At 33.2% G+C, this 13,898-nt stretch overlaps 1 protein-coding gene across 7 annotated transcripts in view; it reads right to left on the minus strand.

The window, feature by feature from the left end:
• The window catches only part of SENP7 (SUMO specific peptidase 7), a 128,037-nt gene that overhangs the window by 98,456 nt on the left and 15,683 nt on the right, over positions 1–13,898 (minus strand). For 6 of the 7 annotated variants that reach the window (XM_010966379.3, XM_045503930.2, XM_045503929.2 and 3 more), the window contains 3 exons: positions 7,863–7,915; positions 4,804–4,875; positions 517–615 (listed from right to left, as the gene is read on the minus strand). In XM_010966379.3, the coding sequence (XP_010964681.1) occupies positions 517–615; positions 4,804–4,875; positions 7,863–7,915 (224 nt within the window). The remainder of the gene's footprint in view (positions 1–516; positions 616–4,803; positions 4,876–7,862; positions 7,916–13,898) is intronic. The other variant, XM_045503926.2, reaches the window with a different exon arrangement.

The following is a 13,898-nucleotide window of genomic DNA, read 5'->3' on the forward strand; positions in this document are numbered from 1 at the left end:
AAACATTGATGATGAGTTGTGCAAGTGAAGGGGAAAAAAAAACATTTAAAAAATACTATCTTAAGCCATACTCATGAGAACTCTACAGTAATACTTAACAGTGATAAAATTAGTTCAGATTTATAATCACGATATCTTTTAGAATACATTTGTGTCACCCTTGAAGATATACTTTCTCAAATTTACAAAACAAGAGAAAAAAAAGCAAGTGATTCTAAAAAGCTTAACAGTCTCATAAATGTAAAATACAATATATTTCACAATAATGAGATTAAAATTTCATGAAGAAAACAACCATGCATAATACAGTATTCTTAGATTTAAAGTAAAAAAAAAACAAAAAACAAAAAAAAAAATCTAATCTCTTCAACATATGCCAGAAATAAATTCATTTAAAATTATATAACACAGGAAAACCAAAAAAGGACATAATAGGAAAATAAAAATTCAGCTTTATTAAAATATTTTAAACATACCAAATAACGCCACATACTTAAAAGAAAAGTTTTTATTTACCCCCTGCAAAGGGAGATCCCAGCGTTCTGAGCGTCTGAGTTTGGACAGTGGTGACTGAACACAAATATCCTCTGGTTTTGCATTTAACATCTTCGTTATCTAAATCCAGAATGAGAAAATAATCAGTTTAAGTGAAATATAAATAAAAGCCAATGACCTAAAAGAACTATTATATTATCCGCATTAATATTTTGCTATTACTTTTAAAGAGTTTTAATTTCAGTGCTTAATTTATAGGCAGTTAAATATAATTTGTAAAAAAATCTCTCATTCAGTATAAAGGTAGGTAAATGAAGTACCACAATAACTTCCTAACTATTCTTACCTACAATTTCTCCCCCTTCTAATTTTTCAAATGCTTTCCCCAGAGTTCCCTAATACACAAATATAATTATGGTACAATCTTAAAATACAATAATGGCTTCCATTACTTACAGATAAAACTCTTAACAATCTGGGCTCCTTGACATCACCCACACATCACAAACTCGATACTCCAACAACATTGAGTTTATTCAATCTTTTTCAAACATATATTATATCTCTAGCCCTTTGTAAGTGCTGATCCTTCAACCCAGAATGCTCTCCCCTCTAATTCTCCCTTGTTAAAATACTTCAGATTCTGCACAAAATTATTCTCTTATCCACACAACTGTCACTGCCACACCAAGGCATTCCTTTCTCTGGGTATTAGAACTTGGTAACTGATATTACACATATCATACTATATTATAATTATTCATCTACATGTCTGTTTTCTTCTGCAGACTGTGGAGGTCACTAAAGAGATTGCCCTGATCTTTATACCTCCAAAGTGTATCGCTCATGATACACTGAATAAACAAATGAACGAACATACAGATTGCAGCCACGAGTTTGAAATCATTTGTTTGGATCTGAAGTAATTTAACTTTCACATTATAAATGATGCTTAAGCATCAAGTTCAGCTTATTATATGACATATAATAAAGCACTATATCAACTACACCCACTAACAACCATAAAATGATTTCAATGAGAGTAAAGCATTAAGTCAGGAGGATAAAATAAATCTGAAGAAAGGGTACTCAACTCTTTTATTTCATTAGCATTTCTGTGTTAATCCTGGGCACCAGTAATGTCTTAATTATTTATACCAAATCTATATAAAAAGGTACCTCTTTATAATTTTTTATCTGCAAAAACAACATTTTCTCTCAATCAGTCATTTCCTTCATATTCTTAACGAGGGAACAAGAGTTGTTCTCTCAGGGAGTAAAATAAGGGATTCGGGCTAATCACACCCATGGATCCTTTGTGAGTAGGATATTTAGCCTCTATTAGACACTGTGGCACACTGTATTGTCCACAGATGGTCATATCAATATTCCACATCCCACATCCCCTTTTTACAATGTGACACTGACCATTTCTCCAACATCAGGTGTGGTCTACGTTTCTTCCCCTTGAATCTAAGCAGAACTGTGACTGGAATTCCAAGGCTAGATCATAAAAGGCGATACATGGAGCTGCACTGCTTCAGCCTGGCTCTCACGTACTTGTGTGTTCTCCCTTCTTTCCTGTCTTTTCCCCTTTCTCTCTGTCTCTCAGTACACATGCCTTGGGAGCCCTGAGCCATAGGTTAAAAAAGTCTTGGACACCCTGAAGTTGCTGTGCTGCAAAGATCACATGAAAAGGCTAAAAAGAATAGATATACATCAAGATATCTGAGTCTTCCCAACACAGGTATGAAGATAAGTGAGTGATCCTTTAAGATGATTCCAGGCCCCAGCCTCGAAGCAAACCTAGCTAACATCAACTAAAATAAGGAAAAGCTATCTCCAACTGAACCCTGCCCAGACAACAGATTCATAAGCAAAAGAAGTTTAAACTGTTAAGTTTGGGGGTAATTTGTTACACAGCCCTAGTAATAACCTGAAAAGATACCAAGGTCAAACTTGAAGGAGAACAACTGCTATTTTAAAAAGAGTTGGGTATAGGTTTTGAGTATTTTGCAAAATGTCTATCTTATAGAAGACTGTTGATGTCTTCTGTGGAAGATATATTTTATATCCTTTTTGCACAGCGGTTTTTACTATTTTACCTGTGAGTGGCTTCGACTCAACGTCAATAAATTATTTGCCCTAATAAATATTCATGTATTCTTCCATTAGGAACAACACAAAACATAATCTACCTTATTTTCAAAAAGAGCAGTCTCTGCTTCCCCCAAAAGTATAGAAATAGGAGATTTATTAAAACTCAAAATAAACATCAAGAGGCATGAAAATCAAAGTATCAATGACCCTTGAACAACTCAGGAGTTGGGGCACTGCACCCCTGCACAGTTGAAAGTCTGAGTAACTTTATCATCAGCCCCTCGTATCCACAGTTTCACATCCCCAGGTTCAACCAACTACGGATTGTATAGTCCTAAAATATTTATTTTTAAAATTCCGTATGTAGGTGAACCAGCACAGTTCAAATCTATTGTGTTTAAGGACCAACTTATACACATAAAAATATTTATGAACAGGGACATAGACTATATATTACTTACAATATACAAAAACCAGAAACAATGACAATAAAAGAGCAATTAAACAAAACTATGGTAAAACTAAATAATGAGACACTTTCATTTATTAAATAACATGTTCCAAAAGAATAATTAATGATATAAGACATTATTTCCAACATAAGTTGCAAAGAAAATCATACATACAAAATGATCTCTTTCATAAAGCAAAAAAAAAATCCATGTATAGAAAACAAATGTGAAATGATACACACAAAAATGTTTAACAGTAATTATCTCTGAATGCTGATGTAGTGGGTGATTTTTATTTTCATTTTCGTATTTTCCTACAGTTTCCAAATGTTTTGTATTTTAATAGGAGTACCATGCAATTACTAAAGGCAAGAAAAAAATAAACATTTAAAGCTCAAAAAAAAACCTCTGCTGCAGCTTCTTAGTCAATAAATCTCTCAGTCTAATATTGCGTATGAGTGGCAAGCAGACTTTAGATACAAACTAACTACTTTGTCCATTTTTTCTACACTCACTTTTATTAATGATTAAATCATTGATAATGACATAAGTCTTTTTGCAACAATCTGATCTATTCTTAGACACATTTTAATAATGGTCTCAAGGGTGTACAATTAAAAAAGATTCTAAGCCACTAATGATTCTGCAAAGCCTCATAACAAGAATCAGAATGGATTCCTAACACTTTCAAGTATTTTCAATAGTCTCCTAATACTTTAAAGACTGAAATTTAATCTTTTAAGGCAAGAATGGGTTTTAAAACCCCTTCCCTTTAAGTTATACTTAAATACACTTAAAGAATTCTAACAATGTCCCCAAAACAAAGCTCAAGGACATTTATTTTATTTACTAATATTCAAATATACTATTAAACAAGACTTGCAGCAGTTCAATTCACGCAGTTACTTCGAGGTTCATTTTATACCTAATTCATTGCAGTATGCCCTCAAAAAGAGTGCAGTCCAAAGAGGATAATCCAGGGCGGGGGGAGGGATGCTACATTCTATTGACAAATCATACATTGTTAACAAATGCTCTTTAAACTGTTTGAGTTGAGATGATCTCTGCCATGTTCTTCGTACAGAACTTAAGAATTGTAATCACTTATTTGTTCGGACACTACATAGATATAAAGATTTATTTAAGGAAAATTTGGGGTCTGCTCATGGGTATGGCTATGACTTATCAAGGAAAAATTAAAGTCTTGTTTTTCAGTTTTCAGTCTCAGCCTCCCACGTATAAATCCAAAGATTATAAAAATCTCCCCATTAGCAGAGTTCAAAGTGTTCACACTCTTACTCTACATCTATCCAGAGAGGAGATGTAAGCCTTGAATTAATCTATTTCCAGCTCCTATCAAAGGGCCAGGAATACTTTAGTAGATAATGATATTCCAAAGATTTAGCTACAAGGATAACAACTACAGTACTATTTATAATTTTTTAAACTGAAAAAAATATAATGAAAGGATAGTGGTTAAATTAACTGTGATATACCATAAAATGGAATACAGTGTAGTCATTAAAAATATTTACCACTGCTTATGCCTGGTACTAATGCTCAGTAGAGTGTCCAACACACGTTAAGTATGCAATAAGTATCTACTGAGAAATGCTTAAATTTGATTTCATAAAATGATGTTCACAATACATAGTTAAGTAGAAAAAGTTAATTATAAAACAGTATTTTACGATTTTTAATTGTTAATATTTAAATATTTATCATAAATAAGCAGACAAACTAGAAGGATATATACCTTAGTATTAATTTTGATTGAATCCAGGTGGTCTTTTTGTGTACTTGAATTTTCCGTTTTCTTGACAACAATCTAGTATTGAGTTAGAAATATTTTTTTAATACTTTACACTCAAAATGTATCAGTATCATGTTCCTATATCCATCAATGCTCTAATCCTTTTAGTAATTTATTTCCCTAGCTGCCTTGAGAGAAAAAGCAATAATATAAGCTACTAACCAAAATTTAATATGCCAATTTTTTAAGAATTTACATTTTTAAAGAGCAGTAGTACAACTTTGTGTGCATATTATGGTTGAACAAGTAATAAAATATATTGTAGACAATGAAAGACAGAAAAAAAGTTAAAAATAAAGAGGGAAGGCTAGAATAAGCCCTGTGGTATTGGACTGGAATCAGACGTAACAGTACTGAACTCATGGGGTTTTTTTTTCAGTTGTACAGAAAAGTAGTTAGAGAAATAAATATATACAGATTAGTATGTATGTGTATGGGTTAGTATACATATATTTTTCTAGTCCTGTCTATTGAGATAGCCTAGAAACAATGATACCCCAGCAGCAAAGAGCACACCTAACACCCAGATCTGGTTCTAAAGACCATTCTTCAATAAAAAGAATCAGGGCCCCTTGGAAAGTCCCTTGCAGTACCAGAAAATAAGGAGGCGGTCAAAAAAAAAAAAAAAGGAGCATGTCAAAAGGGCACAGGAGTCATCCTGAAAGATCTCCCAATGCCAAAGCTGGAATTCTTTGATCAACAAAACCATTAATGACAGTAGTAGATTATAACACATAAAATAAAATAAATACCTATGAGTCCATATTGATATATGTAAATAATGAATAAATAAATAAGTGAGGGAAGAGGGACAACTCACCCTTCCAGAAGAATTTTAATTAATAAATATAGAGGAATGAAGAAAATAGAAAATCACCAATAGAATATTGCTTATTAATTGTTGCAGGTAAGATGCACTGCTAGATGCTAAAAAAGAGGGTGAAAGATTGAGAACAAACAGTGTATCTGCATAGATTCAAAATATCTCTCCCAACTCAAACTTCCAGTTATAAGATAGACAAGTACTAGGGATGTAATGTAAAACATGATAAAGATAATTAACACTGCTCTAAGTTACAAATGAAAGTTAAGAGAGTAAATCCTAAGAGTTCTCATCACAAGGAAAAATTATTTTTTTCTGTTTTTTTAATGTTGTACCTATACAAGATGATGGATGCTCACTAAACCTACTGTGGTAATCCTTTCATGATATATGTTAAGTCAAATCATTTTACTGTACACCTGAAACTTATTGAGTCCTGTATGTTAATTATATCTCAATAAAACTGGGGGAAAAAACACAAAATACGTCTCCCAAGATATCTACTTATTACAAATGGAAAGAGCAACTCTACAACAGAGTAACCAGGCAGATACCATCTTAACCAGGTGATCAAGACTGACATCACCAGTAATAAGACTTATCATCATCACGTGTTCCCTGACAGGATATACTGAGAAGGGCACAATATTTCTATGGTATTCCTCCCAAAAAACCATACCCTTAATCTAATCATGCATGATTAGAAACATGAGACAAACTCAGACTGAGGGTTATTCAACAAAATATTGACCAGCATTCTTTAAGCGTCCTTGTCAGGAAAGAAAAAAGACAAGAACTGTCACAGACAGAAGGAAATCAATGCAATGTGGGATCCTGGATTAGATCCTGAAATAGAAAAATGACATCAGTGGAAAAATTGAAGAAATCCAAATAATGTCTGTAGTTTAAAATATTATACTTATGTTAATTTCTTTATCTTGATAATTTTACTACGGTAATGTAACATATTAACATTAGCAGAAGCTGAGTAAAGGGTAGATGGGAACTCTGTACTATTTCTGTAAATCTAAAGTTACTTGAAAATGAAAAGTTTTTTAAAATGCTGTTGTAAATCAACTATACTTCAATTTTTAAAAATGCTGTCCCTGGTATTAAAAAATAATCACTTTTGAAAAAAATTGATGTTCTACAACTAAAAATTAGAAAGGGAAATATATTTACTCAATATCTTAAAGTTCTAATGAAAGAATTTCAGATTAAGCTGCATGAAGCAATAGCCTAAAGCAGAGAATTTCACTTCACTGAAGGCATTAAATGGAAAAAAAGAGTAGTAGTCAATACAGTGGTATTTAAAACTGGGTACAGTAACAATGTAAAATTTTCTTTTTTACCTCCCTTATTTACCTCACTTAAGCTAGCTAAATCCTGAATTTTAAGTGAAGGGACTACATCCCTCAAATCTGAAGGAAGCCAAGATAGAGAAAGAGTACTTAAAGTCAAGATCTCTGTGTAGTGTTGCAAGGTACTCTTGATTCCTCTCACAGCCCTCCTTTATGATTTCTTCTTCTCCCTCTTTAGTCCACAAAACATACCAAATTAAAGTCCTCTGTGTATAATTAGAATGCTTCAGAGAAAAGTCTATAATAAATTATTATAGTGCACATCAAAGTATTTAAAGCATTTAAATCACAAAATTCCCTAGGAAAATATTATCTTTCTAAAAACAGATCAATGTTTTTAAACATCTCCTATGTAGGCAGAAACTTCATTTTGCTTGTGTTGCTACTCTTAGCTTATACAGAAGAATACATAAATGGAAAAAAAAAAGATGTTTAACAGGACATATTCTAAATAGTAATTTTCACCACATGACTTGAACACAGCTTTCCAACATCTATAGCATCATAATGAATAAACCTAAGGTGCTCTAACATATCAGTCATCAAAGAAATGCTAGCTCTGTTTTATATAAATCTGAAAAAAAGACCTGGAAAGGATACTAGTACATTTCACAATGATTTAAACAAGGTTGGCCCAAGAAAGAGTTTCCTAGTTAACTCTCAATTAATTAGGATATACCATTCCACAGAAACCACTGATTAGTTAAGTATTTACAGTATTTTCTTTAAAATTTTATTAAAAAAACAAACACCAAAATATTTTCAATATTAGTAATTCTAAAGATAATGCAAAGGTTAAGAACAAAACTAATACATACTTTATGTAACTCCGAAGATGAAGACTTTTTCCTTTTTCCTTCTGTGACAATTTCTACAAAGACATGGTAAAAAAATTATCATTTAACATTAAATGATGGAAAACATTATGGAGATCCCTCAAAAAACTAAAAATATACTTAACATATGATCCAGCAATCCCACTCCTGGGCATATATCCAGAGGGAACCTTAATTCAAAAAGACACATGCACCCCAATGTTCATAGCAGTACTATTTACAATAGCCAAGACATGGAAACAATCCAAATGTCCATTGACAGATGACTGGATAAAGAAGCTGTGGTATATTTATACAATGGAATACTACTCAGCCATAAAAAAATAATAAAATAATGCCATTTGCAGCAACATGGATGGATCTAGACAATGTCATTCTAAGTGAAGTAAGCCAGAAAGAGAAGGAAAAATACCATATATCACTCATATGCAGAATCTTTAAATTAAAAAAAAAAAAAGACAAATGAACTTTTTTCAAAACAGAAACAGACTCACAGACATAGAAAATAAACTTATGGTTACCAGAGGGGAAGGGGATGGAAAGGGATGAATTGGGAGTTTGAGATTTGCAGATACTAACTACTACATATAAAATAAACAAGTTTCTACTGTGCAGCACAAGGAACTATATTCAGTATCTTGTGGTAACCTATAATGAAAAAGAGAATGAAAAGGAATATATGCATGTACATGTATCTGTACACTAGAAATTGATACAACATTGTAAAAAGACTATACTCCAATTTTTAAAAAACCCACTGCTGCATGCCAAGCATCATGTTGAGAACTTAAAAAAAATTTTAATATCCCTCTTTAAGAGACCTTAGTATATTAGTATCAGCATGTAGGAAAATCACTCTAATTATTCTCATTCTATATATACGAGTTAAACAATTAAAAAGCATGACATTTTCCCAAGTAGTTTGTGGAATCATTCATTCACTTATTTATTCTATAAACATTTATTTAAAATAATAGTAATTACCACTGCTAGGCACTATTTTGCACAAATTTTATCTTTACAAAAGCCTTGTGAGTTCAGGAATGGTATTACCTCTATTTTACAGATGAAAAATTTAGGTTTGAAAAATCCAAATAACTTGCTCAAGGTCATCATGTTAATCCATCACTGGTCTGATTCCAGAGTGGTATTCTTACCACTCTTCAGTACACTCTAAGTATGCTGGATGCTATGGGGACATAAGATGAATAAGACAGTTGCTGTCACCTAGTTAACAGTGTAACACTTACAGGTTATACAAATCTGATAAACATCAAGTAAGAGGCACGAAGACCTGTGGAAGTTCAGAAATAGGCATATATATTTTTAAGTCTGAGTTCATTAGGAGATAGTTCCTGGAAAGGAACAATTGGACTGGGCTTTGAAGTAAGTTTTAGATAATGAGTAAGTTTTAGATAGGCAGAAATGGGTGGAAGGACAGTGCAACGTGCTGCCAAGAAGTGCGTCAACATAGGTATATATGATGAAGCAGCCCACATTAGCCAGCCTCCTAAATTATTAAAGACTCGTATTAGAGTTAGGTATCTGAGACGCAGGTTTGAGATGGCACCATTATAGAAAAATTCCAGTCTAGATCTTCAGGGATACTCAATCCTATCCATAATCCATTCCCTGTGTTACCATATCCCTCTAATCTACTTTCCAGTCCTCTGCCTTCCATCAACAGGCCTGGGAATCACAATCACCACCCTAAATGTCAATCCCTTCAGCTTATTACCTTGCTATTCTCTCAGTTCTCCTCACCCTACCTTTTCATCTACATGCTTTTGTTTTTTAAACTTGTTCCTTTAACACATGTCTTTTTAACACTTTTTGTTTTGTTATATATATTTTTATTTTTATTGAAATAGAGTTGTCATCTACACTCTTCTCTATCTCTTCCCTAGCCCACCAAATTCCTTTCGAAAGTCAAAACAATTTCCTTAAATTCTAAAACATTTCCTTGAACATTTCCTCCACCTTAGTTTACCTGAATACCTTTTATTACTTTTTATTACATAAATTATATATCATAAATTATTGTTATATTATATAGCTTTTTATTGACCACACTATTTTTTTAAGACTCAAGAAGATTCTTGTCCCACTTATAAAAACAGAGGTAGGGATTAACAATCTCTTTCCTTCACCATTACATCCAATTAATATTCCATCTTTATTACAGTAACTCTTCCTTTAAAATTTCCAAAGTTGTATGTATTATTACCTCACCCATATTTGTAATTGCCATGTACTGACCCAAGACCTTCTCCAACATTCCTAAAACACTCTCATATGTGATTCATAGCTTTCCTCTCTGATTAAAGTCGACCATCAAACGGAAGCTCTAAAACTTCCGAAAATCAACTCACTCAAGGTACGATGGACTCAATTTACTCTACTCCAACAAACTTCTACACAATCACATCCCCATTTCAGCAACATGTATGCATGAATGGATTTAAGGAATACTGTTACACTTCTCAAATTCACATATGTGAACCTCTAATTCTACAACATACTATGTTTTGTCCTGTCCATTTCCTCACTCACACTGAACCCATTTTTCACCCCTCCATCTTGTAACACCCTTTAACCCTAAGTAAAACAATTCTTGCTTTTCCCCCAAATTCTTGCTCCTGGACTTCTTAGCACTGCTGAAGAAAGTCACATAATTGTTGGAACCACAACTGCTACCATCTACATACTCACACTTATGAGTATTTTTCAGACTTTGAAAGTCTTTCAAAATTAGTTAATAGTTCTTTTATTCATCCCTAATTGACCTCCTATTCTATTTTGAGCTCCAATACCACTTGAAGTCCCCTTTCTCAAAAGATGATCTTGCCTTCTACTTCACTTAGAAGCCAAGTCTGCAGTATCCTTAACTTTTCAAAATTTATCCTTATCTTTATCCCCTTACCTTCCTTCTCCATGTCTTAAAAAACTGTGCTTTGATTCCATCCTCCCCCATTTCTTCTGCAACCTTACCCTATCAATTATTTCCTACCTGGTATCTTTCTCTCCTCACTGACCGCTTCCCCACTCCAGACCAAGCTGGTTTTAATAGTCTTTTTTTAAGTTTTTTTTTTTTAAGTTTTTTGGGGGATAAGGTAATTAGGTTTATTTATTTAATGGAGGTAATGGGTGATTGAACCCAGGACCTTGTGCTTGCTAGGCATGCACTCTACCACTGAGCTATACCCCACCCTCCAAACAGTTTTTTTTTTAACATTTTTTTATTGAGTTATAGTCATTTTACAATGTTGTATCAAATTCCAGTGTTAAGCACAATTTTTCAGTTATACATGAACGTACACATATTCATTGTCACATTTTTTTTCGCTGTGAGCTACAAGATCTTGTATATATTTCCCTGTGCTATACAGTATAATTTTCTTTATCTATTCTACATATGCCTGCCAGTATCTACAAATTTTGAACTCCCAGTCTATCCCTTCCCACCCTCCTCAAATAGTTTTTTTTTAATATTTTTTCTATCTAATTTCATACTCAAGCTTGTTCCAGAAATCTTTCCCTCACATCTCATTTTGTTTCCTCACCACCACTCATTCATTTAGCCTCCTGAAATCTTTTGTCCATACTGCTCTACTAACTAAAATCAGTGGTAAAAAAGTAATCTCCTAATTGCCAAATCCAGCATCCTCCAACTATTTAACTCTCTGATTCACATTGCTTTTTACTCTCCTCCCTTGCTTCCCAAGAGTATCACATGCCTTCTAACCTGCCTATCTAACTGCTTACCAGTGTCTCTTCCTCCCTACTTTGAAATTAAATATACGTGATCCAAGACTTTTCTCACTCCATACGGTTTCTGCAGGTAATTCTATTCATTCCAATGGCTTCAGCTAACATCACTGCAAATAAAGTAGTTTTATCATGATGAATTGTAGATTCTGGTTTTGAATTTCAATTATGGTTCATTAGACTTAATGTAAAATATGCAGACATCACCTGGGCCTACTGAAAAAAGAAAGGTGTATATCATTATGGGACACCAGATGCTCAAGACGAAACTAGGGGAGAAGGGAAGAGTTTCAAAATTAAGCAAGTCTGAGAAACACTGCATGTTCAGTCACTCTCCTGGAGGGGCAAAATGTACAGCAGTAGAGCAAAAGATCTGAAAAATCCTGAAGTAAATAAATTTTTCCTGTAACAGTTGTCACACTTATTTGTCCATGAAACCTTTTTTCCAAGTAAGGTTCACTAACATCCTATGACAGTAAAAGAGGTTAAAACTATATATTTTGTAATCAAAAGACCAGATTTTGAATCCTGGCTCTGCTTCTTACTTACATTGCTAACAGTTGCTTACCCTGCCTAAATTCCAGGGTCCCAACTGTAAATCAGAAATAATAACCACCTCAGAAGGCTTTTGAAAGAATTATAAAGTTTCCAAAATTCTTAGCAGACTTATTAGTATATAAGTACTCAAAAAACATATGTATCCTTAACTACAAATGAGAATAAACACAGATCTCCAAGGATTTTGCCTGCACAGGTGATAATAGGAAATTTACTTCAACTTTCCTGTTTTAATTCAAAAATTCATTTGAAAATTGTGACCTATGACTTTAACATATCTGTTATACTTTTATTGTTGTTGTTGGCAAACATTTCTAATGGTCATTCTCCCTTGAGTGACCCATGCATTTAAATCATTTCATTCAACTTTCAGTAAACCTGTTTCTGGTGCCAATAATTTTTTATCTGTGTCCCCACCTAATTCACAGCTTAGATACGCTGTGAACTTGAAAATAAGATATTCATCTTTTGGGCAGTTATAAATAATTTAAACACATAGTTTCAATATAGTATGAAGAAAGGTTTCAGAAGCTTCTCATGAGTGATCTTTAGCATACAAACTTCCATTTTTACTCTCATGCTTACAAGTGTATTATACTTAATTCCTGCTTCATGACCACATTCCAGAAAAGTAGGGTAATCAGAGTTTTTGTGGGTCTTCTACAGAGGGAATTTTTCTTTATTAAGTCATTTTAAAACAAACAATAAACATACTGCATGTTAACATACCTAAAATATTTTAAAATAACATCATTTCCCCCCCAAATTAGAATGGCATTATTTTACTTTTCGCAAATCTCTTTAACATCTGGCTTAATAAAAAGCAGATGATTTCCCCTATATGCTTCTGTATTCAATTTGCTGTGATACATGTCATGTAGCCTCTGGAAAAACTCTACTGAACACACGTGGGAGAATACGAGGAAAAGGCAAACAATGGCTTAAAATTATGAAAAACTTTGACCTCACAGACCCAAAAAGGTCCCAGGGAACCCAGAGGTCACCAGGCCACACCTTGAGAACCAGTGCCTAAAATAAATACAGTCATACCAGAAGCTATCCAACTCCTACAGTTATCAGTTATGCGAGTCCACAAACACTCATTTTATGTTTTGCTTAAGCCAGCCAGAATGGGGCTTCTACTACTTGCAACTACAAGAGTTCTGAGCAAAATGAAGGAACCCTTCATAGTTCTTCCTTGTTCAGAAAGAAGTTCAGGGAAACCTAGTGAAGTTTCACAGAGGAAACTTGAAACTTGTGTCTTGTTTTCTCTTTCTATTGCCATCCACCTTCTTTATACCTCTAACATTTAATTCTTCCTGTTTTATTAATCAAATTCCTATCTTTGGATACTTCTGAAATTCTCATGACCATAAATATCACTTCCAGTCATTTGAGATCCAGCTAGCAACCCTCCTAATGAAATGGCAACTGCATGCATATAAATGTCACACAGAATTCAAAATTCCTTTAAACCAACTGATCATTTGTTTTATTTCTGAGAATTTATGTGAGAAAATTAAATCTACACTATTAAGAAAAGAATCATTCCTAAAAATTAATATTCATCTCTTAAAACCAGATAAATACTGGAGAACAGCTAGGTAATATGAGATTTGAGACTGGTTTTTATTATATGTTAATAATTACTTTTCAGAAAGGACAGTTAGTTCCAAAAGGGAAGTTAGCAGG

Source organism: Camelus bactrianus, chromosome 1, assembly GCF_048773025.1.
Source record: "Camelus bactrianus isolate YW-2024 breed Bactrian camel chromosome 1, ASM4877302v1, whole genome shotgun sequence".
Taxonomy (NCBI): domain Eukaryota; kingdom Metazoa; phylum Chordata; class Mammalia; order Artiodactyla; family Camelidae; genus Camelus; species Camelus bactrianus.